Source organism: Astatotilapia calliptera, chromosome 8 (assembly GCF_964374335.1).
Source record: "Astatotilapia calliptera chromosome 8, fAstCal68.1, whole genome shotgun sequence".
NCBI classification, from domain to species: domain Eukaryota; kingdom Metazoa; phylum Chordata; class Actinopteri; order Cichliformes; family Cichlidae; genus Astatotilapia; species Astatotilapia calliptera.
Window position 1 is genome coordinate 4,210,595 of NC_137429.1, and position 26,511 is coordinate 4,237,105.

The 26,511-nt window shown below is 41.8% G+C and overlaps 1 protein-coding gene across 4 annotated transcripts in view; it reads left to right on the forward strand.

The window, feature by feature from the left end:
- The window catches only part of LOC113028027 (KAT8 regulatory NSL complex subunit 1), a 46,213-nt gene extending 20,723 nt beyond the window's left edge, over window positions 1-25,490 (forward strand). For 3 of the 4 annotated variants that reach the window (XM_080305295.1, XM_080305296.1, XM_026177962.2), the window contains 13 exons: window positions 10,124-10,265; window positions 10,486-10,569; window positions 12,278-12,387; window positions 16,217-16,358; window positions 18,110-18,275; window positions 19,905-20,060; window positions 20,726-20,938; window positions 21,051-21,205; window positions 22,729-22,853; window positions 22,940-22,997; window positions 23,331-23,443; window positions 23,535-23,787; window positions 23,879-25,490. In XM_080305295.1, coding sequence (XP_080161421.1) covers window positions 10,124-10,265; window positions 10,486-10,569; window positions 12,278-12,387; window positions 16,217-16,358; window positions 18,110-18,275; window positions 19,905-20,060; window positions 20,726-20,938; window positions 21,051-21,205; window positions 22,729-22,853; window positions 22,940-22,997; window positions 23,331-23,443; window positions 23,535-23,787; window positions 23,879-24,097 — 1,936 coding nt within the window. In that variant the 3' untranslated portion in view covers window positions 24,098-25,490. The remainder of the gene's footprint in view (window positions 1-10,123; window positions 10,266-10,485; window positions 10,570-12,277; window positions 12,388-16,216; window positions 16,359-18,109; window positions 18,276-19,904; window positions 20,061-20,725; window positions 20,939-21,050; window positions 21,206-22,728; window positions 22,854-22,939; window positions 22,998-23,330; window positions 23,444-23,534; window positions 23,788-23,878) is intronic. The other variant, XM_080305297.1, reaches the window with a different exon arrangement.
- Window positions 25,491-26,511: the final 1,021 nt, after the last annotated feature.

The window sequence follows — 26,511 nt, forward strand, 5'->3', positions numbered from 1 at the left end:
ACTTATTTAATGATAGAGAAACATTTGCAGAGGTATTTTTTGGGTTAAGGTTAAATAATAGTGATCCAAGTATAACAGCAGTACATTTAATGAATTTTTTGACCCGCTGGGTCAGATTTGACACTCCTGACCTGAACTGGAAGAAGTCTTCTTCCAGTTCAGCTCTAACTTGCCCACTCTCTTTATTGCCAGCCTGAGTAAAATATGAACATTCAATGACTGCTCTTTGGATTTGTGGCACATCTGTTGAGTATCAAATGTGTGCATTTGCTGAAGACTGCTTGAGAGGAAGGTGGAGGTAAAAAACGAGCCATCACTGCAAGTTGGAATGGGTGTGGGTGCACATTTTTAAACTGTCTCTCTCCTGGAAGATATTGATAGTGCTACATTTAGCTGTTCGCATGAAAGAGAGAGAAAAGTACAATGACCCAGCTCCTCTCTGACCTCCACACACAGCTTGCCAATCAGGCTGCGAGCCAGGAGCACATGTCAGATCATAAGTTTACGGAAAGTTACAGATTATGGGAGGCGCTCTGTCAAGGGTGTGTGTGACGCTGATGCTGTTAAATAATATGGCAATATGCAGTTTGGACCCGGATCATAAATATGGGTTAAGAGGAGGGAGAAAGTTAAGATAAAACCTACACTTTTAAACTAGCACTCACTGTATTTGTGCATCAGTGCCACAGAAAGCAGCTGATCACAGGTGACGTGGGTGGACATGACTTTTATTTACATGCACAATAGTTCTGTCTGTGCTTTGGCTGTGCAGTTAATCAAATTTTATATTAAACAAGATGATTAAGATAATCATCTGCCTTTTTTCTTTACTAATAGTCCAAAATGACACTTAGCCAGGCTTGTGGCAGTTTTACTTCAGTTCATATTTCTTTATGTAATTCAATTATATTTAAAGTGCATGGAAATCCACTTAATTCTTCTAAGTTGAAGCTGCTGTTTTTCCTGCGTGTAATCATATTAATCTTGCTGTAATCACAAATCCCTAGTCTGTGTTAATGTCTGTCCTATACTAATTTTAAGTATTGTTGTGTAAGAGTGATAAAGTGAAAAAACAAACCTAACAATGCGTACTACAGTTGTATTAAGACTGTCGAGTTTCACTTATCCCCACAAAAAACAAACACAAATTGATATTTTCTATTAACTTTTCAAAGAAGTAAATGTGTTTCTAGTTTTGAAACCTCTCTATTTGTGTTCCCTTCAGCATGCTTCAGGTGGGATGACTGCTGTCAGTTTTCAGCTTAGCATAAATACAGACAGCTTTTATTTTTAAATGCTTGTGTAACTTTTAAAACATAGTGGTGATAAAAAGAAGCATAAGAAAGGACAATTTTCATCACCTTTTACATTTCCTGATCAGGTGCTTCTCGAAGTACAGCATGAATGACAGCAGCGTCATCTTCACTGCTTTTCTGTTTTCAACCTTTTTGAGGAAAAATGAGGCTATTTGGGATGAATCTTGTAAAACATTCATTCAGTACCCTCTCATACTGCTTTTAATTTGCTGTTATGCTTCACAGGTGAATTCATGGCTGTGGTTGGTGGAAACACATTTTTGCTGTCCTTTGTGGTACCTTTTTCCCCCCTGTGGGTTTAAAAAGAGAATTAATTAGTGAGCTTCATTTCTAAAAAAAAAAAAATGCCCAGCAGTCCAGTGTGATACAGTCGAAGCCCCTCTCATACTGCAGACATGCCTGTACACACTAGGGCTGCTCGATTATGGCAAAAATGATAATCACGATTATTTTCACTGAAATTGAGATCACGATTATTTGACGATATTTATTTAACCCTTTAAGACCTACTATAGAACCAAGTCCACCAGAGCTTTTTTTTTTTTTTTTTACATGCTGTAGTGCCATTTGTGGGAGCATTTCAAGTTGCTATACATCAATACAACTGTTATAGCCCATATTTTAATAATATGTATGCATTAAGTCCATAGTAATTACATAAATTGCAAAAAAGTGCAATAAACTACAAAAAAATTTGAAAATCGCTTTTGTTTTGTTTACATATATTTCTACTTGGAGAAATTTAAGAGGTTTATCCCTCAAAACTTTAAATACAATAAAGTTGCAAAAAATAGTTTCCCACCACAGGAAATTTATTTTGAGTGTCTTCATAGTTTTATTTTGGAGATACAGCAATTTTTATATACTGCAGGAAAAACAAAAAATCCTATGATGCAAATTTGCAAAGAAAACAGCATGTGCATCATTTCACTGTGGGAAGTGTTACGAACAGCTGATAGGAACGGCAAAGCGTGTTTCTGGAATATTATGTTTTTGTTCCTGCAAGCGCTTTTTATGCAATTTTTGCAAAGCTATATTTGGAACGAAACCGTGACCGAGGACAAGCTGATGGCATAAGATGTAAGTACAACTCCTCCGGTTTCATATGCAAAACAAATTATTGCGCTAGCTTACACGGTTCAGGTTCTACAGGGATTTAAAAATAGTTACGCAAAACGGAGCGTGCTGCTCTGACCGGCTTTAAAGGGTTAACAATGACTTTAAAAAAATAATATAAAATAGTGTGCAACACCACTGAAGTTTTTTTTTTTTTTTAAACTCTCTTTTCAACCAACGGCAGTCACTCTCCAAATAACTTCTGCTTAGCTTTCCGAGCTTCCCTCGGGTCCTCTTAATCAGCGGTCTCCAACCTTTTTTGCGCCACGGACCGGTTTATGCCCGACAATATTTTCACGGACCGGCCTTTAAGGTGTCGCGGATAAATGAGGGAGGGGCTAATAATCGGCTCAGTCATTTTTAATGATCGTTGAAAGCCCAGATCGTAATCGTGATTAAAATTCGATTAATTGAGCAGCCCTAGTACACACTGTAATCAACATGTGCTTTTAATGACGAAATGCTAAACCAAAACATGGTGGCTCGGATTACATGTTATTAGAATTGCCAACTGTTACACAACCACATGCAGTTAATTCACCAAATTGTGTTTCTATTTGGAATGGAAGTAAACGGTCTCTGTGGCGCTAGTGGTCAGAAAGATGATTATAGTTGTTGAGGATGCACTCATATATATTTTTTAAACCTTTGGCTTCAGGTGTCTTCTGTTCTAATCCACCACCAGCGTTTCTGTATTCCTCACTGTGGGGTTATGGCACAAGTAACGGGTCAGTAGTGAGAGCATAAGAATTTTTTATTTTCCCTTAGTCACAATTATAAAAACAATCAGATGAACTGTGATTACCATCTTATTGAATAAACTAACAAAGTTAATGTGTATTGAACTAAACCCACCACAGCCTGGTGGGGAGTTTCTTGAGAGGCAAAAGTAAAGGACAAAAACAGAACACGCTTTTATCCTGATAATCGTGTTTTAAATGATTATGAAATCAGATTAACTGCAGAGCCCTATTCTGAGGAGGACACTGGGAATCATTACTTATACGTAAGACAATATTGAGTTCAGCTTAGGGCTGCTCGATTATGGCAAAAATGATAATCACGATTATTTTCACTGAAATTGAGATCACGATTATTTGACGATATTTATTTAACCCTTTAAGACCTACTATAGAACCAAGTCCACCAGAGCTTTTTTTTTTTTTTTTTTTTACATGCTGTAGTGCCATTTGTGGGAGCATTTCAAGTTGCTATACATCAATACAACTGTTATAGCCCATATTTTAATAATATGTATGCATTAAGTCCATAGTAATTACATAAATTGCAAAAAAGTGCAATAAACTACAAAAAAATTTGAAAATCGCTTTTGTTTTGTTTACATATATTTCTACTTGGAGAAATTTAAGAGGCTTATCCCTCAAAACTTTAAATACAATAAAGTTGCAAAAAATAGTTTACAACAACAGGAAATTTATTTTGAGTGTCTTCATAGTTTTATTTTGGAGATACAGCAATTTTTATATACTGCAGGAAAAACAAAAAACAATCCTATGATGCAAATTTGCAAAGAAAACAGCATGTGCATCATTTCACTGTGGGAAGTGTTACGAACAGCTGATAGGAACGGCAAAGCGTGTTTCTGGAATATTATGTTTTTGTTCCTGCAAGCGCTTTTTATGCAATTTTTGCAAAGCTATATGTGGAACGCAACCGTGACCGAGGACAAGCTGATGGCATCAGATGTAAGTACAACTCCTCCGGTTTCATATGCAAAACAAATTATTGCGCTAGCTTACACGGTTCAGGTTCTACAGGGATTTAAAAATAGTTACGCAAAACGGAGCGTGCTGCTCTGACCGGCTTTAAAGGGTTAACAATGACTTTAAAAAAATAATATAAAATAGTGTGCAACACCACTGAAGTTTTTTTTTTTTTTTTTTAAACTCTCTTTTCAACCAACGGCAGTCACTCTCCAAATAACTTCTGCTTAGCTTTCCGAGCTTCCCTCGGGTCCTCTTAATCAGCGGTCTCCAACCTTTTTTGCGCCACGGACCGGTTTATGCCCGACAATATTTTCACGGAACGGCCTTTAAGGTGTCGCGGATAAATTAGGGAGGGGCTAATAATCGGCTCAGTCATTTTTAATGATCGTTGAAAGCCCAGATCGTAATCGTGATTAAAATTCGATTAATTGAGCAGCCCTAGTTCAGCTTAAAGATTGCTTTACTTACTCTGCGCATAAAATGTAATTCATTATATTGGCATATTATTGCAATAATAGCTTCCCAGCAATTGCTCCACCAAATTGTCTTTCTACCTCCTGCCTTGTGTACAGGCCTGAAAGTAAACAAGTGAGCCGCAGACAAAAATGTCTCGCTCATAGTGTGAGATTTTCAGCAAAGAATTTGCTTCATTCTGCATCGCAAAAACCCTTCGCTGCTGTACAGGGAAAGCACTTCATGGCAGTATGTTGCATTAACTAGATTTCATCCATCAGTTGTACTCTTCCTCATCTGGTGGCTTTTGAGTGGTAGACTGTGTGATGCAGGACAAAAGTTTATTCATGTTCGGTGAGAACACATCATTATCTTTGGGTTACTTCATTTGTACGTCTGGGTAGATTTGGTCTGTAGCAGATGAGTCATCTGTGTTCTCACACACAAGGCTGTGCGATATGACCAAAATCTCATATCCCGATATTAAGACATCTATCGTCCGATAACGATATAAATCACAAAAATGTAACATTTTCTGTAAATTCTGTGAATCTCGGGCAGCTCGACTTGCGTGAAGTGTTTCCAGCTGGGCGTCATGGACCTAGAGTCGAGTGTTTTAACTGATGCATGAAACTATACATTTTTAGACAGGTTGTAACGGCCACCGTTTTCTTTGTGAGTATTTATTACACGGCGTGCTGCGGGGAAAAGCCTGTTCTAACGTTTGAGTCTAAGGTTTATTTTTTTAGCACCTGGCGGCTCTTTTTTGCTTCTTATCCGTAAATACTCTGCATCTTTCACGTGATTCAGTTTATTTTGAAAAGTCTCAACAGGATCTTGAGCTTTATTGTGAAAGGTTTATGTGGAAAATAAACTAGCGGAAACGTTGTGGTTTAACCGTCGTTGTTGCTAACAACAACGCATAAAAACAAGCGCTTGCCTGTCTGTAGTGTGGTTATATTAAATATAAGAGAAAGGGAGAACTTTAAGAAATTAATATAGCCACTACAGTGACCATCAAAACGATGAAAAAATATTGCTGTAAATAGTTTATTTTGCGACACCACGAAACAAACGATAGCGTAAAATGAAACAATAGACGTTTTTATATCGTTATTCGATATATATCGTTATATCGAACAGCCCTACACACACACACACACACACAGAGCAGTTAAGCATAATGCAATATAGTCAAGAAATAAATTGGTGACTTAAGCAATTTATACCACATCATGTATGATAAGCATTTTTTTCCTCTCCCATTTGTTGGCATCCTCTATGCAACGCTTGTGCTAGCTGCTCTTACCTCATGATGAGATAAAAGTGCATTGTGGAAAGGAATTAAACAGATCAGCCATTAGGTCAGTATGTTGAGTTCACCAATATCTGATCAGGATACTAACATCTGATTAAGATATCAGGTTGGTTCATCCTTACTAGCAGGTGAGAAATCCCTATGCACTGCTCATCGTTTTGTTACCAAACTACTGCACACCAAATCTGAATATCAGGTCTAGCCTTTTTGAGTAAAGATTGGACCATTGTCTGGTCCACATGTCGGGTTGTTGCACCCCTGATTAACATCCATAGGAAAACTGGTTGTTTTCACATGAGGCAGCGTCATGTGTCCAGCGGATGGGATATCAGGACCTGCTGGTTTTTGAGAGAGAGCTTTACTGAGAGGCAGCGTTACTGAGCGATTATGGTGGTTTTTGAAGGGGTCACTATGTTATAGACGACATATGTGCTGCATCCAGAGAAGCACCACAATGGAGAATCTGCTGACAGCCAGAAAACGGCCACCGAACCGGCTGCTGCTGGCACTTTGTGTGTGTATGTGGGAGTTGAGGGGGGAGGAAAATTTGTCCTGATTAGAGAGGAGGGGAGGAGCTCCTCGTTGGGAGAAAGAATGGGTGATAGTAGTGGGTTCTTTCTAACTGACCCCTCCTCTTTCTCAACCTCCTCAGTCACCCTGGTGATTGAGGTCATTGGACTTGTAATGATCGCTCTGTTTGTGCTTTTGTAAACTGCAGCTGAAGCTCTTGCTGCTTCTCTTCTGTTATCTGATTTTAGGTTGTTCTGCACTTTCAGAGTGGATTATTTTAACTTACCTGGGATATTGTCTGTCAGTGCTGATGAGGTGTCCTAAGGACTGAAGCTCTTCATTCCCGTTCAGCCTTTCCTTATCATGTCTGTGATGTTTTGCTTCTGCTTTTAAGGAGCTGATGTATCCTCACTCGCCTTGGTGGTTTGGCTGTCTTTATGTGACTGCTGATCTTTGTATAATAACCATATTTAATGAACACATACCAAATTTTACTTTCATGCTATCAATATTTTCAAAGTTACAGACACTAGAAGAATAAAGGGTTGGATAAGTCACCCATCATTATTATTATTATTATTATTATTATTATTATATTTAACAGCGCTTGTGTGCCCTCTTGAATTCTTGAGTACAGAAAATATCTGGAGGAAATGTTCTTTTATTAGGGCTGTTTAAAAACTGTATGTGAGAGGCCTCTCTTTTACATACATTACGTATCAGGCTCATCTACTAGCTGTGATGTCCTTTGCTCAGAGCTTAAAAACAAGATTTTGACTTTAGATTGTCACAGTTGAAGAATGTTTAAAATTTATTTGGTTGCAGTTTCTAACAGATTTTTATGTTGTGTAATAGTTGCTGAACTTTCACGTGGCTCAGAAATACCGTAGGAAATGACGTGGCAGTTTGACACACCCCTCTTTACCTTAAGTGCATATAACTTGATGCTTGTGCTAAGTAAAGCAAGACAGACAAATTATTTTAATGATTATAAGAGGACCAATTGTACTTGCGTGCAAGACTCTCCAGAATGTCAGTCAGTACCTTTACTGCAGTTGGACATCAAGTAGGCTGAATTTGGACCCTTTGGTGAGCTGGCTTTAGGTCCTGGGTCTCATGTTTGATACTTCTAATTCAAAGGGACTAAATGGAACTGATCGTGTGTGTGTGTGTGTGTGTGTGTGTGTGTGTGTGTGTGTGTGTGTGTGTGTGTGTAACAGCAACAGGAAGTAGTGCCAGCAGGAAACACTGCAGCTGTATTTACAGCATTGTCCTCCATACTATGTCGTAGTGAACGGGGACATAAGACTAGCAGATGTGTCAAGGAAGAAATCGGAATGTCTCTGATTGCACTGATCGGCTCCGTGATGGACGTCATCTGCCAGAGGAGCTCTGTTTCTGCTCAGCACCTCAGTAAGGCGGGATTCTTGGTTGGATTATTGGTTATTCCAGCGTCTGCACCCAGCCCCACCCCCCTCCTGCACCCTGTGCCCTGTAGATTTGCTTTTAAGGCCTGTCTGTTCCTCTCCAGACTGCCAGAGCGACCCTTCCCATCTCCCTTGTCTTTCTCTCCCATCTACCTCTGCCCTGGTGGAGGCTCTGGAAATTGAAAACAGGTTAGGGTGTGTGGGGAAGAGAGGAAAAAGAGGGAGTGCAAGGTCTATCTTTGTCTGCTATCTGAGTCATTACCTTCATTGTTCATCCACAGCCTCTGCGGCCCTGTCTTTGGAAGAAATGGCGCCCTCTGTGGTTGCTTCCGCACTGTGCAGGAGCAGACATTTTCCTCTCATGTCTGCCTTTGAAATGGCCATTCTGTGTGTCATACTGGTAAAATGGAGTACCCTGCTCTCAGCTGGCACTCGTTCCTTTCTCACAGAGCATACCCCTGCAGTGGAAACCCCCAGTTCTTTTTTTCTTTAATTTTTAATTTCTCCACATATTTATAATGCATGCCTAATCATGTTATTTTTTGACTCTAATGCTTTTCCAGGCTGCCTGCAGCTGCCACTGCTGGGAGCTCTGCTATAACGCTGATTCACTGACCTCTGCAGTCTGACAGCGGAAATGCTCCAAATAATCAATTTTAGTGTTTAATAATAGTTCAGTAAAACACCGGAAAGTACTTATATAAACTGGGAACAGACTAATAACTGTAGTTGAAGACCAGTTGCATAAATAAGTGGAGCTTCACTAAAGTCCACACTGGGTCCCAGCGAGATGAGGGCTGATGCCGACTGGTCGTTTTTTCTTATGAAGGTTGCTGATTGAAATGACCTGGAGGTGTCTGTGTGGCAGACACAATAAAAGCTGTTTGAATTCCTTAAATGCTAAGGAAGGGTGCTTCAGTGCTTCCTTTATGACCTCCTTTAGTAGCAGAGTGTACACTGAAACATCCTTTATAAAAGAAAATAATACTGTCCCACAGTTTCAGTAAATTAGGTGTGTTTTCTTTTTCACACAATAGTCTGTTGATATGTTTTGAGCCTTCATCAGCTGGCTGTGTTAAAACCTACATGTGACCTATGAACATCAAACTGCAATAATAAAACATGCTGCTTATCAAGTTGTTTCCTGGTGTGAGGTTGGGGGATTTTTACATGAGAAAGCTCAATAAATAAAGATTATGTGAGTTTGAAGTTCACCACAATTCAGTTGAGTGGACAGGATGAGTAATTAATCTCAGTGAGATAAATATGTTGTTTCACTTCATAGGCTGTTTAGTCCTTTTTATTTAAAATTACAGCCTTGGATATAAAGTTGTTTTTCATTGGTGTTTCTATTTAATTTGACCTTTGTGAAAAGAAATTAGTTTGTTTTTGTCCCCCACCCCAGTCCAACCTAAGGACAATTGAACAAGATAAGACCATGAAAGCAACTCGCTTGTTTCACAAGCCTGAATTAGACCTTGCAATCAAAGCACAATGATTAATCTTTAACTTTGATCTTGCACATATGTTTGTAAGGCTTAACAAGGTGTGTAGAAAGTTTCATTAAAAACAAAGTACTTAAAAAAAACAAAAAAAAAACTACTTGTACATTGCAGCCTTTTGAAACCCCCCTCAGCTCCTCCGTACTTTGATTTGACTCTTTTCAGTGCATCAGCTTCGAGACTCTTCCTTGCTATTGGTTGTTCCTTATCTTTGTGCATATGTGTGAATTTAAACACCAAAATAACAGCACATTTAAGACACATGGCTAACACAGGGCATTTACTCGCAGTAAAGATGTAGTAGTAAATAAGAACTTTATTTATATGATAGAGTCCTAAAAGGGAGATGAAAAAATGGTGAGAGATACAGCATCACATAAAAGGAAGCTTATAAGAACGTGGTTTTAGATTTCACTGGGGTTTTTTTTTTGCCTGGCTCATCTCCTCAGACTGGTGGATCGAAATCCATCAGAGGTCCTGATGCCTCAGTTCAGATTGTCTGCCTGCAGCATAAACCTTCCTTTTTGTTGTATTCTGTATTAGCCCGTTGGCTTTTTTTTTTTAGGTGTGCCTGTCTGTCTAGTTCAATGTGTCTGTGGAATTCAAACCATTGCTACAGCTGGTTTGGCTCAAATAAATAGAACCTAAAGTAGTGAAGAGTAGATTTGATCTGGACACACGTGACATAAATCACTATCACCCAGAGTATCTTCTGTTGACCATAACTTAAACACTCGTGTCATCCCCCCTGCAGATGGAAGCGAGCAGAGAGCCGCTACACCGTGGAGAGAGCTGCCATCATCAGCCACTGGAACTGGCTCCAGGCCCACATCTCGGACTTGGAGTACCGCATCCGACAGCAGACGGACATTTACAGACAGATCCGCGCCAGCAAGGTCAGTCCTTCCATTTATTAGACACGTCTGTGCATTTTAGGTTTTTTTTCTCTGATGTGCAGAAAAATCTTCCATCAAGTGTAATAAAATCAGAAAAGAGTCCTTTTATGTGTATTTCCACTGACACTGTAGGATGAAGAAGCTCTGTGATGCATTTTAACTTGTATTAATTTCTTTATCTTTGAATTGAAAGTATAACTCTCATCTCTCGATTTCTCAGGGCTCAGTAGAGCTGGGAGGTGTTTCGCCAAGTGGGGTGCTTGCAGGTGGGACAGAAGTAAAAGCAGAGCCTGTAAACACTCAGGTAAACAGATTTGTTTCTTTAAAAATTGTCTTTTTAATAGAACAGTAGCTGCTAGTGGCTTAAAACCATTGTTTTTATTCTTTTTGTTGACCTTTTTATTGTTTTTACATAATTTCTGTCACATGTATTATTGCATTTGTACATGGTCACATGAAATAGGACAAACATTTAAAAAAATGAGGTCACTGTATGCACGAGTAATCCCTGTGAGTCAGTCGATAAAGCAGTAAACAGTTCAAGACAGAGGTTGTCTTTAATCAACCCAGCCGCTATCTTGGATAGATTAGACAGACTGTTTTCAGTTAAAATGGCAATTTTTACTATTTTTATATTCTTTTGATTTAGAAAAACATTTTGCCTGCATTAAAATACAACCGCTGACACGGTTTTCATAGCCCCCCTTTTCTTACTTAGCAAGGCTGATCCCATCATCTCAGGTACACAGCTCTGGCTGCAAGTTGCACAAGCTCCACCCACCAACTGTCCAAACCTTATTTTTGAGATGCACAACTAATCAGAATAAGTTGAAACTGTTTAAGACGGAGGATGAACCGAGATGAACTGAAAGCTTAACAAAGGGATTATTTTTGAATGAAGATGAGTTTAAAGATTTATGTAAGAGGCGAGCCTCAGATCAGTTTTTGTGAATACAAAGGGAAGAATACAAAAACAAAATTAGACAGCAGTAAGGTTACAAAATTTTCTTCTTGTTCTTCCAACAAATAGAAAATGGTGCAAGATAAAATCTTTAGCCTTCATCAATTCTTATAAATAACCCCATTCATTCTTGGCTCAAGTGTATAATGTAAAGATAAATAAATATTAATGAATGAATATTAGTTGTAGCCTTTATTCAGCACTTTGATCTTCGGATGCTGTGTTAGTGGGTAAATATAAGCAGCTCTGCTTTAGTCTATCCCTGAGAATGACTGAAATATTGAGCTTGTTTGTTTTCACACAGGTGGAAATGAAATGGTAAGTGTTCACGGGAAATTGTGTTCTTATCTGTTCCTCAGGTCTGACCGAATCAAAGCAGTTTAGAAAGGAAAAAAAGCTCCCTAACCCTCAGATCCAAATAATTTCTCTTGATGAGTCGGCCTGTCTGGGTGTTTAAATTGTTTGTCTGTTCAGCTGCAGCTGTGCAGCCTCCCATTGCAGCGGTGTACATTTGCTCTACTGCATGTTGAACCTCATTAAATTAAATGTTTTTCTGTCTTTAAGGTAATCCGATTTGATAGCAAAGCTGCTATATAAATGGCAGTTGTTTATAGTAGCACGTTTCATTATACTTGACATATTTAACACAAGCTTTTAAAAAACTGTTTAAAATAAAAATATCAAAATGTTGCAAAGACGTAAAGTACAAATAACACACGCTCAGCTATTGAGTTGAAATGATAGAGAAATGTGGAGCAGATGTTTGTGAAATGAGACAAGGTTGACTGGAATCATGAAACTGTTCACTTGTGTAAAAGCTTGCGGAAAAAGTGCTTCAGGTTTTTTATCTTGATGGTTTAAGCCTTGGGAGAGTGAAGGCCTTAGCCCAAATCTGGACTGAATAATTCAAGGCCACAGGACCAAGATGATTTAGTTTGTCTCTAATGCAGTTTCCTGAAATACCGCCGGCTGCCTGAGTGTTCAGCGTGGTCAGCCTGCCAGTTAACACGAGGTGTAGTCTAACTGGTTTTGGTCTTATCTGTCGATGCAGGACGCCGGTTCAGAACGTCTGGAGCACACGGGCACCGCCCATATCAGCAGCACAGAGCCGGGCCCTTGGAAAGGTCAAAACGGGCAGCCAGTCAACGGCGTCCTCAGCAGGTACAGCTGCTAATGATTACCTCATTTTGAGTTCTCGGAAAGGCTCGCTGCCTTTCCAGGAAACGCGAGAGGGGAGTCCTTCGTTTGGATTTGCAGTTAGAGAGATGCTGATTTTAGCTGGAGTGATTAGTAGAAAAGTAATTAACCTTTTTCACAGCAGACATTTCAGCTGGAAAAACATCCACGTTAGTCATCTTTGCATAGTGGTGTTTTGCTGTGGTAATAAATGGACCCAACTATAATATTTGTCTCATGTGCTTTTCACGCAATCACAATATCCACTATGGACAAAGCTTTGTCTGTGACTTTTGTTTTTTGTAGTCTTAATACTGCATTTTTTTAAAAAAAAACTGGCACATCTTCTAAACATCAGCTTCCCTGAACTCATTTTTTTCTTAGCAAATGTGAAAGTGTAGCTGCTAGATGCCGCCTGATGAGACATGAACATGAAACATGAAACTTTAACCTCCAGCTCAATAGTGCAAAGTTTGTTGAACTGCACCCGTGTTTGAATCAGGGATTTTTATTTAGTTTATTTTTGTTTCTGTTGTGTTTAGTTTTCAGGATGATTTTCTCCGTTTCGGTTTTGTTTTGATTATTAGTTTCAGTTATTTTTTTTCATTTCACGCAGTCAGTGGACACAGTCCTGTAGATATGTGTCAGTGAACTTCTGTACAAAAATCTACATAACATTTGTTTTTGTAAGTGTGCATAGGTTGTTTTTCACCTGGTTTTGGTTTTAGTTTCATTTTAATTAACTGTAATGACCTCTGTGAGAATGAAGTAAGTAATAATCGTGTGAGCTCAGCCTCCTACACGCTGTGCTCAGGCAGCTTCCTCATTGCTGATGAAGGTTTCTAAAGCAGGCCATCTCCTGTTGTTAGTGCCATATGAGAATAAGTCATTCTTTTTAAAATTACGGTAACCAAATAGGAAGCCACCTGACAGAATCGGCTTTACTTTCAGTAATGACTTCAGTGGATTTTAATGAAGCAGTACAGAATTTTACCTTCATGCTGTGAATAATTTGCTAAATACAGGCTCTTTAAACGTCGATGGGTGAATCGGAGTTTCCTCTTTTTCAAGTAAATGTGATATTTACAAGAAATTGTCAGCCCTGAAAATTACATTTAAGCTCTGTTAACACAAAAGAAATCTCCTATCACATACTGACCTGTGAAAAGTGTATTTTGGATAAAGTTTTCTGTAGCGAACGCTTGTTTATGTGCCTCTACATCATAGACATTAAAATTGGTGCAGTTTTGCTCCTGAACCTGTGGGTTAGAGTCACTTGGAGTGGGTGTAGAATTGATTTGCTCTGAAAATGCACCAAATTTCAACCCACTCGTATGGTGCTACAACCGCATCCCAAGGTACCGTATTTTCACGACCATAAGGCGCACTGTGCTAAAAGGCGCAGTCTCAGTTATGTGTGCCCTTACTGTATTTAACACACACATAAGGCGCACTGGACCATAGGGCGCATACAAGTACCGTATGCGTATTTAAAAATAAAGCGGGAGCAAACGTGAATTCGGTACCTTACTCACATTTCTATTGCCGGTAATCGTCATCATCAACAACACACAAGCATACAAGTGTGCATATTTAAAAATAAAGCAGGAGCAAAACTGAGTTTGGTACTCACATTTTTATTACCAATAATCGTCATCATCAACAACACACAAGCATACAAGTGTGCGTATTTAAAAATAAAGCAGGAGCAAAACAAAGTTTGGTACTCACATTTTTATCATCAATTAAACCCATCGAAGTCCTCATCCTCTGTGTCTGAATTGAACAGCTGCGCTAAATCTCCATCAAACATGCCAGGTTCACTGTCTTCACCGTCAGAGTCACTTTCCGTGCCGTGCGGCTCCTCGGAAACGATGCCGGCTTTTGCGAAAGCTCGAACAACAGTGCCAGCAGACATGTTAGCCCAAGCATCTACAATCCATTGGCAAATTGTGGCGTAACTCGCCCGGCGCTGCCTTCCACTCTTAGTGAAACTGTGGTCTCCACCGGTCATCCATCGCTCCCAGGCCGCTCGCAGCCTTACTTTGAACGGGCGGTTCACACCGATGTCCAGCGGTTGGAGTTCCTTTGTCAGGCCTCCCGGAATGACAGCAAGCTCACAGTTCATTTGCTTCACAAGTTTTTTCACATCGGCTGTGAGATGGGCACGCATAGAGTCACAGATCAACAGCGATGGTGATGCGTGGAAAAAACCACCTGGTCTCCTTACATACACCTCCCTCAGCCACTCTTTCATCATTTCCTCATCCATCCAGCCCTTTTCATTTGCCTTAATGATGATTTCTGCTGGAAACTTCTCTTTAGGCAAAGTTTTTCTCTTAAAAATCACCATAGGCGGCAGTTTCTGTCCATTAGCATGGCAGCCAAGCACAACAGTAAAAGAAGACTTTTCATACCCCGTTGTGCGTATCGCTACCGTGCTGGTCCCCTTCTTCTCCACAGTGTGACTCACCGGGATGTCAAAAGTGAGCGGGACCTCGTCCATGTTTGTGATGTGGCTGGGCTGGATGTTTTTGTCGCCGATGTGTTTGCTGCAGTAGGAGCGGAAGATGGCCAGCTTTTCCTTATAATCCGCTGGAAGTTGCTGCGCTATCGTAGTCCTGGTCCGGATGGAAAAATGGCACCGTTTCATAAAACGAAAGCACCAAGACGGACCTCCTTGGAAATGTTCAATGTTCATCTCTTCAGCTAGTGAAACTGCTTTTAGCCGAATGGTGACCGTCGAAACGCTTCTCCCGCTCGCTCTTTGCTCGATGATCCACCGCTCGAGTCTTTCCTCCAACTCGGGCCACCTCGCCTTATGTCCGCGGAAACTCAGCTGCGTTTTCTTGACCTTCTTGTTTTCCAGCTTCCTCCATTTGCGAACCATCGATTCGTTTATCTTAAATTCTCTCGCCGCTGCTCGATTTCCATGTTCCTCCGCGTAGCTGATGGCCTTCAGTTTAAACTGTGCTTCGTAAGCGTGTCTCTTTGCCATTTTCAGGGTTGTTAAAACAACGATGTCCTGCATAATGCACATACCTGTTCTTTTATACAGGTATGTGCGATTGTCCCGGTATATACGATCAACGCCCACACTTCACCCTTTAACGTTCTCATGGTGTTCTCTACTACGTCCTCCTTACAACACATAGGGCGCACTGCGCTATAGGGCGCGCCGCACTTTTTGAAGAAAATCTAAGACTTTTAAGTGCGCCTTATGGTCGTGAAAATACGGTAAATTTTTATTGTGTAGGTTCATGCTAAGGTTTCTGAAGGGGCACCAGTTGACTTTAATTAATTATAATAAAAAGGTGTCATAGGACAATGTATTGAATTGTGTGTCCAATGTTTGTGTGTGGAAACTGTTGAAGTTACATCCTGAAATATTCAGACTCTATAATACATTCGATTAAGTATTGTTCCAAACACAAGAAAGAGTGTGAAAATGTCCTCACAGATGGTTATTTGTAATCCTGTCACATAGGGTCAGCTCACATGTCTTGTTATTATCTTGAAGCCTGAATCCAGAGTTTAGGATGCTTGATGTGCTCAGTGATTTCGATTTTTTTTTAAAAATTTTTTCAGTAATTTTTTTTTTAAAATATTTGCAGTTTTTTGTTTTGCAAAGTTTATAATACTTTGGGCACTGTATCATACAGACTGTACAGCTGCTAGTACAGTCTGCTATCTCTGAGGTGTAGCACATCTGGCAGCTAAAGTCACATTGATGAGTTTTAAGCTAATGAGATGCATTCACAGCTACGAGCACGCCAGCTTTTAACAGGTGCTAAATCTTCTCTCCGTGTTGTAGGATGGCAGAGAGCACAGACGCCAAGCATCAGCAGCCGTCGGCCTACGACAGCACATGCGTGGCTGCACGTACGCGGCCGCTAATCAGCTGCCGCCGGCGGCGACTCATTCAGCCCAACACTGTGCCCAACCTTAACGGCAAGGTGAGTTTTCTGCTCTGTGTGATTATTCTTGAGTTTCACTTGAAAGAAGCTGCAAGGGCACACGCGTGTGAAGGAGTCTTTGTGGAAACGGCGCGAACATGCTGAATGTTCAGTTTCGCACATTTAAGAGCAGTGAAAGGGCTTTTTGTTAGACAGCGCCTAGTGTTTTAGGCTTCACTCTTCGGCTGGTGCGTGACCTAATAACTGAGTAAACGAGAGATGGGGAAAGTAGGGCATCTTTATTCAGAGTCGAACAACAAAGGGTAGTAATGGCCCCATGTGACGACTCACAAGTTTTAGTTGAGGGGGGAATAGAAACGTTTCTCTAATTGTTTACACCCCTTCCCACTCTCTGGGAGACTGAGTGTGACTTTAAGTCTCTAAATGTGTTGAGGCTTTTAACTTAAAAAATTCTACTACTACTACAATTATGCAGTCATATTTCTCCTGCTTGTTTTTATAAACAATATTTTTAAAAAGGAAAAAAAACAGACTTTCAAAGAAACAACAAAAAGGTCCTTCAAATCAAAGCATGGTGAACCACATGATTCAGAAAGAGAGAAAATCCTATCAGTTCAGCAGGACATAAGAAGCTTAATGTATCTTTTACATTAAACAACTATTTACATTATAAAATCCAAATCGTTCACAGCTGTCGTTTTAAAATGCTGTGCCTCTAAAACAGCTTCTCTTTTTTAACATGTTTTTATGATGTAGTGAAAAATAATCTTAATCATTTCATGATTAGTTATAAATAACCCCACTTTTATGTTTACAGAGTGTCAGTATTTACAGTGTTGACCTGATTGGTTTATGTTCCCTCCTTATCGAAGCCCCAGGTTGATCACTTTGTGGACTCATCGTCTTCCACTGATTCAGGATAGTTTGGTGATGATCTGTTCATCATGGAGCACATCACAAGGCAAAAGTGAAACCAAGTGGCTCAGAGACCACCTGATTTTACACCAGGAAACTCCCTAAATCATAGCATAGAAACTTGAGGCACTACCACAGCTTCTTTAAAGAGTGTGCTGAAAGAGATTTAAATGTACTATATTAGTGTGTAATAATATGGTTGGTTTCAGTAGTGAGGAGGAAACACTGATTATTTCTGTGGGACGAAGTACAGCGAACTAAACCGGTGTCAGATACGTCCACGCGCGTTCATCTAGCAAAACATAATCAAAATAGGAGCTGATATCTCAGATGAGATGGAGGACATTTTCTGCAGAGGAACTTTTGAACACCAGTGATTTACAAATTCTAATAGGTATTGTCTGATTATATGGGGGGGGGTTCTAGTAGGAGGACCAAACTCATTAAACACAACATGGCTTAAATAGAGTGGAACACAAACTGAAATGGCTCAGTATGAAAAAAAAATGGCACAGCTAAATAGGAAAAAAATAGAATAAAATACAAAAGGTCAATGGAAAAGAAGAAAATCTAGATAAAATTCAACAAGGAGCTTAAGGAGCGGGTGCAGTCTGTTCTGTTTTTGTATCTATTAAAAGAGAAAGTTTCAGTAAAGTACCAGCAGAACTAATAATAGAGTAATTTTAAAAATGGGGGGAATAGACATAAAGCAGGCACACGGAGCATGACGTCAGCGGCTCTAAAGAGCAGAACATTTTCTGGCATGACTCACTCAATAAGTGTTTAACGGCCGTGTCAGTGAAGCCGCTGAATTATTAATAATCACAGCTTGGCTGTGAATGATTTGCAACCGCTCTCGTTTGTCCTCCTGGCAGGCCCCGAGGAGCAGCTGCATCCAGTGTAACTGCAGGGTTAACCCCACCTGTGTGATGTGCGGTGGCTGGCCCACCCCCAGAGAGGACCCTCAGTACGAGCTGCCCACCCTGGAGCGCCTGTCAAGGCTGGATCTTGGCGTCCACCCCATCCTCTCCTTCCCCGACGGTCAGTGCTGGTCTCAGAGCGGAGCTTGAGTTTACGCAGCCATTTCCTCCTTTACATTCAGAGGGGAAGACAAACAAGGCGTGGCTGTGAGCTCAGCAGGAAGTTCTGCTGAACATATTTAGTCATTTAGAGTCTTCTCTCTCTCTGCGCAGCAAGGAACTCACATAAATGAAGACAGGAATTTCTGACTTTACTGCAAATCAAAACATGAACAGTTTTACACGACACGGACAAATGAAGCAGTAGGTTTGGCTGAAGCTCACAGAATAGATTATCTAAGGTTGCAGTGTAAAGCACACAGCCTGGTGCCAGATTCAGCCTATCAGGACGTCTGATTTGCTCCCAGAGGGAGGGCAAAACTTTTCAGGCAGTTTAGTGTTCTATTTTTGCTCTTAACGATAAATAAAATGTGTAACCAACAAACCAATAAATGACAGGAAATAAGTTTTATTTTTTAATTATACAGGGGGGAAAAGTGTAATTGTCTTAAGTCTGGGTTGTGGGCTGCTCGTCTGTTTTCCTGTAATTTAACTGGGTTATTTCTGAAACTCTGAGCCCAGAGGAGATGTGATGTCGTGTTTTCTTTTCACTGTTTAATCATTTTGTTTTTTCTTAAGCTATTTCAGGGTGTCTCATGGATGTAATTTTCACTGGGCACCTAAATTTGTTTACACTAAAACAAAGGGGGAACATTTTGGAGGTGACTTTAAAGGTTATTAGTGAACATTTGGACCGCTGCTCTGAGGCTTGTTTCATGTGAATCACTAAACTGCAGAAAACTCTTCAAGAGTTTATAGCACTAATTTTAGGAATATGTCTTTTGTATTCTTGGACTTGGCATGATTCATATTAAGGATGATAATTTCACCCACCCTCCACCCCAGACTACTTGAAATGCTAGATTTGTGGCAGATATTTGTGTTTTTTCTCCTGCGAGTACAGCAGCATGCAATGTCACAGCTCCATACAGACCTTACCAGTCTGATCCCTGGTAGCTACAGCGCTTTCTTCTCCTGTTCTTGTTGCTTAATGGTGTCTGGCAGCCTGTATGTGCGTTACTGCTGCGTTCTTGTTCTAGTAGTAGTGCTTCAGTAGTGGATATTCCCTCTGGGGTTAAAAAAACAAACAAAAAAAACCCTGAGGGAATATATTTATTAGCTGAAGTTGGGCTGCACTGTGATGTAATATCAGTTTATGCTACTATCTGCTCATCTGAACCTCAATTTGCCTAAAAACGCTCAACACTTAACCCTCATTACATTTGAGTTTTAACACATCCACGGAAAACTTTGCCCCCTGGTGGGGGTAATGTGAGTGTAGTTACAGAAGTGCCCTCAGTTTGTCCTCCTGTGTGAAAAAAGTAAGCTCCTGATTGGCTGCCCCTTGGAAACATCTGGAAGGTCGAGATGTGTGCCTGAGAAGAGCCAAGTGTAGAAAAAAACTGCCCGAGACTGAGTCAGCATTTATCTCATATGCTGACCTCGTTAATTTGAAAGTTTCACCGTGTTTAACGTGAACCTCCGTCACCATAACAAGAACGTATTTGACAGAATATGAGGGAAAGCATAAAATTTTCTTCAGGAAGTTGATTTTTCTGAGTCTCGTTTCCTCTGCCGCTGTCTTCCTCAGACGTTTGTATAGGTCTGCGCCTGCAGCAGGTGATGAAGAGCCAGTGGCAGACCAAGTCACTGGAGAGGAGCAAACCACTGAAGAAGCTCTCCCTCAAACACAAGCTCTCCTCATCCAAAGAGAAGCACAAGTTCACCAACTCGCTCATGGCAGTCAGTAAGTATGGGAGCTGTCCGAGCGGCAGCTTTCTGCCATTTGACGGCAGCACACGAGCACAGCGACGCCTCTGAGATCACATCACCCAGACTTAAATACGACCTCTCACATTCAAAATAAATATAAGACGTGAAGAAACAGACAAATGTGTACAAATGTACGATGTTACGAAATGTCATTTTTAAAGTCAGCACATTATTGGGACACAGTGTGATTGTTGTTCAGGTCAGGTTTCTGCTTAATTCCAGCTGTGTAGGTTTCACAGTTCACTCTGTCCTAGTAGCTGCCGTATTTCCTAATTTCACGCAATGAGACGCTTCTCAGAAAAGAATCTGCCTTCTGAGAAGGCCCGATCTCGATGTCATATCCACTCAGCTGAGAACAGAGCAGCTGTTGATTGGTTGTTATCCTAGAGGAGAAAATACGCATTTACTAATTCCACCATCTCACACGTGAAGATTTAATATCTGACAAATGAACATAAGCCAACTAAAAACTTCAGGCAGTGGATTTTTAAACTCAACAAAAGTCTTGGAGTAAATTTTTATTATCTGAACATGTTTGTTTTAATGTGTAATGTAAACGTCCATGACTGTGGAAGCGCCGTCAGTTGTCCTAACCTGTGACATATATGACAGTAACCTGATGTACTCCTGGTGTTGCAGGATTGAGCCACAAGAGAAGCGCTGAGAAGTCGAGGACAGTTGACAGCAGCGTTGGCGGCGGCGGCAGCAGCGGCGTGATGAACGCGGCCAGGCTGGAGGGCCAGGCTGTGTGCAAGACAGAGCGGCTGCAGGCCATCTCGACCCCGTTAGGGCCGTACGACAAGAACTACAGCCGCAAGAGAATAAGGGAGCACTCGCTGGAGAGAGCGGACTGTGAGTTACACGTCTGCAGCAGGGACTGCTTTAATCTGAGGTCCCATCAGTGAACCCGCCTGACTTTTCCTTTGTTTCTTTGTTTGTTTGTTTCTTTCTTTCTTTCTTCCAGCCTCCCCCAAGCTCTTCATGGACTCGAGCACCCCCTGCACGACTCTAGCCAACATGCACTCGTCCCTGCACAGCCCCCTAACACGCCAGCTGTCCACATCTTCAGAGAACTCTGTGCCGCTGGGCCTGAGCAGCCAGAGTGTCCCGAGCACGCCTGTAAGGACGCCACCCCAGATCTCACACCTTATTTGGATGATTCAAATCATCAGTCCGGGGTTTTTAAAAATGCTTGCTGTGTTTTTTTTAAAGCAGGCTTTACTGCAGTCATATATTTTATTAATGACATTCATTTATTTCAGTAGCTGCGTGGAAATCTGATGGTTTCACATGACACAAGATGACAAGCACAGCATTAAAAAAATGTGTTCCAGGGAAAGTCTTAGACGGGGTGTGTGTGGGAAAGCTGTGCTGTAGTGAGGAAGACGGGAAACAAACAGACTTCTGCGGCGGCAGCATGCAAACAAGCTGCGAGCGTCACTGTCTGATGCGTTTTTGGCGCCATTAATGCGAACAAAAGTAAAAGTTGAGGCTCGGTGTGAGAAGAACACTCCCTCGATAAACACTCATCACACAGTGTTTGTCGCTGGGCGGAGGTTCAGACGTTAAACTCGAGCTGAAACTTTTTTGTGGTTGCTGGAGCAGAAAAAGCAGCAGGAAACAAAAACACTCGGCAGACTCGTTGCGCCAGCTGCTGCTGTATCCGCTCTGTAACTCGTGATCTGTGACCCCGTTCGTGGTCGGAGCGCTTTAACGTGCTGCGCTGTCTGGGCTTGTTTTTGTTTTTGCTTTTTTCTCTCATTTTCATCATTATTATTTTAATAATTTTACTTTATTTTAATTCATTATTTTCACACTTCAGAATCAGGCTGTCTGTGTGGATGCTTAGCTTAGCTTCAGGACTTCTTAGCGAGTAATCTGAAACCATGAAGCAGCATTTTACTGATTAACCTGCTGCTGTGGATGGGCTCACTCCAGAGGTTCTCACGGCTGAAGTTCAGTCTGCTTTCAGCGTCTTCTTCCTGCCGTGTGAACTTTTGGAAGCAATTTAACTCGTCCTACGTCTTTTTTGTGCTTGTATTGAATTGCATGTACTCATCTTCACAAACTTGTTACAAGTCAATGATGTTTTGTCTTCATTTACATCCAAAGTTGAGTCTCTAAACCTCGTAAAGCCTCTTTTTCACAGATATTAAAGTTCATCTGGTGATTTTCTTGGAGCTGGATAAATCTGGAGCGCTCGGTTTTGCCTCGGTTTGTTTTTCGGGAGCTGAAGGAGTATTTGGACCTAGAAATGGTTAAATGCTGCAGACTCGACCAACTGATTGTGACCTGCAGGGCATCTTCAGCTCATTTGCACACTCACCCTAAAACATGAGCGTGTAATTGTTGCCTGCTGGTCTTTTACACCAACATGGACAACATTTATTAAACAAAGTCTCCTTGGATTAAGGAGGAAACCTGTAAATTGTAAATATCCAAATGTGTTTGTGAAGTGAGCTCATGATGACCTCAGTTTCTATTAACCTTCATCTTTTGGATTAACATGATGACACGTGTCATCCTCCCTGCAGGCTGTGAGAGCGTTTGAGCTGAAAGTGTGTCGGAGCCGGTCGAGTCGTTATTGTTTGCAGACTTCTGTGTAAAGTCTCGCTTGTTTACACTCCTCCTTTGTTCTCCAGCAGCAGCCAATCAAGAGGAGGCGAGGTGAAAGCTCCTTCGACATCAACAACATAGTAATCCCCATGTCTGTGGCTGCCACCACCCGCGTGGAGAAGCTTCAGTACAAAGAGATTCTCACGCCCAGGTAAACCGATACCTGCATGGAAAAATACCACTCTGCTGTGGCTGCTGGTTCCCTGCACTCACACGTTTTTGTCTTGTTTTCTAAAGCTGGCGGTGTGTGGACGCCTTCTCGCAGCCCATAACCGAGGAGGAGAACGAACGCGAGGTGAGAGAACCACCTCATCTGTGGTATTTATCAGATTTCACGTGTTAAGCTGGGATGTTAGGATCCGTTCAGGAGATCCTGAGCTGCTGAGCGAACAGTGACACCTGGTGGTCAGATCTGACTCGTACATTTTAACCTGTGAAGCAATCATGAAGGCTTTGAAAACCTAAAAACTCTTCTTTCAAATTCTTAGCGTGACATTAAAAGTTATAAAAACATCTCAGCGTCGTTGTTCGAGCTCAGATGGTCAAACTGCTTTCTCTCAGAGTGTTTGATGATTAAACTGAAGCAAACGAGTTTTGGGGGTCCTGATGACATGCGATGTTTCTGCAGGTGGAGGACCTGTCAGACGCAGCTTTCATTCAGCTCCATCAGGCCTATGAGGACCAGGAGCGCACTCGCTGGACTTGGAGGGCCCTGGCTCCTGCTAAGAGGCGGGGCAGCAGGTAAGAGCAGCATCATACGCCTCAGTAAGCGCCTCGCGATTGTTGTCACGCGGCAGCCGTGACATTGACAACTCCTCCGTTTCTTCCTCAGGTCGTACAAGTCCGTGGACGGGCGCACCACACCTCTGCTGTGCGGGACCAACCCGCCCACCCCTCAGCCCGCGTCCCCCGACCCGGGCCACTGCCCAATGCTGCATGACTACAGCTACGTGCCGTCGCCCATGAGTCCCGCCAGCCCCGACACTGCCTCCAACCCCCACACGCCCTGCTCGAGGGACTCCCACCGGCTCCTGTCCAGTGAGGACACGCGGTGCTCCACGCCAGACTTCACCTTCGAAGAGCGGGTACGTAGCTCCACCCCTGAGGATCAGTCAGCCTGTGAAGCGTCTGAAACTTTCATTCGTTTTTAACACCCGCATTTTTTTCCCCCCCCAGACGGTGGCGCCGTGGGAACGCCGGTGCTTCCCCCTGCCCGAAGACCCGACCCCAGAGCCCGAGTCTGAGAGTGACCACCAAGTCAGGCCCAGGATGCGCAGCATCTCAGGTTGCCGAGCGATGGCCTACGGACGCCTCGATTCGGATGACGCAGAGCCGCCCCTTGACGACGAGAACAGTGGCGGCGCCCTAAAACACAAGTCCTCCACCCACCGATGAATGAGGGCCCCCCCCACACACCCACACACACACAGCTCCTCTCTGGCATTAACAAGCAGAACCTCAGCGCAGAATAACATTAAATGGGTTCCTGTTGTTTGATATTCAAACATCAGTCTAATACTTTCACAGTTTTTAGTGAACATTACGGAGATAGAAGCCTTTCCCGACACTTGTTTTTTGTCACACGAAAGAAAAAAGAAAAAAAGATAAATGTTTAAAAAAAAAAAAAGTATAAAAACAACACGTTACAAAAAAATTTCTGTAGTAGGCTAAACAATGTACATGGGGGCTTAGTGGTGTTTCATACGTCGCGTGTACACTCGTAGCGCACTATGTAGCGGACTCCTCAAAAATATGGCCAAAGGGTTTTTTTTGTTTTTGTTTTTATTGACTAGTTTGCTTGTAATTCCCATGTACATTTTTAGTGGAGTGACAAATAAAACAATAAAAAAAAGGAGAAAAAAAATCAGCCCTTCCTCTTCCTCCGCCCCCTCAGACCTTCCTCATCCAAATAAAACTGAAACATTTGAGATGTGGTGCCCCCTCCTTCCACTAGAGGTCGCCTGAACTCACCAGAGCACTTCTTTAAACTGCCAAGTCTGGTTTGCTTCATTATGTTTGTTTTTTCATTCCTGACGTGTTTTTTGTTAGTTTTTCTCTCGTTCTGTTCTGACTCATCCTCTTCTTTTTTGTGCGTTCCTTTTAATAGTAAATCATTCCTTTTTTGATCTCCCGCCGCTGCCTCTGTTTTCAGTTCAGCTTCACAGAGGGCAGCACAAACAGACGCGGCGTTAAGTTTGTTTTTTTATTAGTGTTTTTTTTCTTTTTCTTTTTAAAGCACTTACCCCTCAAAGCGCCGCCGCTGCATGTCAGCAAACACGCTTGCGTCCGATCCCGACGGCACAAAGGCGTCCACTTAATTTAAAAAAAGAAAAGAGGAAATGGAAACGTCAAATCGCAGCGCGGCAAACAAACCCCGCCCTCCCTCCTCTCACATTTCACATGTAGCAGCTCTCAGCTGAAGCCGCCCTGAGCTCAGGTTCTCCAAGGGAAAAAATCTTCTGCTGCCCCCTCCGACCGATCGATCGATCGAACGTCACACTCAGACCGGATTTTATTTTCACCACATCCTCCATATAACCTCACACACTCCTCCTCCCTCCACCTTAAAGTAACTAATTGCTATGCAAAAAAAATCTATGGTTTTTCATTTTACACCTTTTTATCCCGCAGCCATTCAGTCACTGTTTGTTTTTTTTCTTTTTTTGTAGTTAAGCGAGATGTCGATGTACCTGTTTGATTGTTGCAGCAGTTATAACCTAATCAAAAAGCTGAATTGTTTTTTCTTTTTTTGTAAATAGTACCATTAAAACATTTATGTTTAACTTGGTGCCGTGGTCCTGCTCTCAGCTCATTTTAACCTGTGTGATGTCACCGCTCGCCTCTCGCAGGTGTAGCGCTGCGTTTGTCCTCTGGCTCCGGGTGTTTGAATGCAGACTTTTCATAGGTGGTCCTGAACGAGCCAGAAATCTACATTTTTACTGTCAGATTTGATGAAGTGAAACAACTGTGATCAGCGTCCTGATTACACCACCACCTCCACCTGCTGCGTCTGGAAGTGTCATCCTCACTGAAGTGTCCTGTTTTAAATCCATAACCGACCAATCAGAACGCAGTAAAATGAATGGTTTATGTAGAAAGTAAGATTTTCTTACTATGAAGCGAGGAGTTTTAATTCTGACTTACTTTGTCAGAGGTGTGAAAGGTTCACAGCTGGGGTTGAACGTACGCCCGGGCTCACGGGCACCCAGGCAGTGATTAAATGGGGAGTTGAGGCATCTGCTGGAAAAATCAGCAGCACTTTGAGCAGGTTAACAGGAAATGGAGCGACTCTTCTTTCAGGGTGTGAAACTCTAGATTAAACAGCTGAAAGGAGTTTCAATGCCACAACTTCTTTCAGTGGAGAGGTGACTGGTTTAAACAGTTTACTGGTTAATGTGTCTGCCTCACCAGAGAAAGCTCCAGTTGACTCCCAGAAGAAGACCCAGTTATCCTCTGGGATTATGTCAGGAAGAGAATAAAACATGACTGACCTGCTGTCAGCAGCCTGAGGAGAAAGCTGCTGCTTTAAAAGTACAACTAGAAGTCTTGTTTGTACACACACCTACAATCTGCAGTTAGACCTGGATTGTGGGACGAAACTGAAACGCCACCTGGCGGCTCTGAGACGAGAGCGACCTTCCTGTTGTGACCGCTGCACCAATCCTCAGACTGCCGGCTCAGAAAGCTTCATCTCAGCTGAATGATGTCCATAAGTGTGCTAACCTGGCACTAAGTAACATTGTTTTGACATGGGTGACCTTTGACCTGTTACTACAGTTTAAAACTGAGTGTGAAAACTTTTTGGTTGG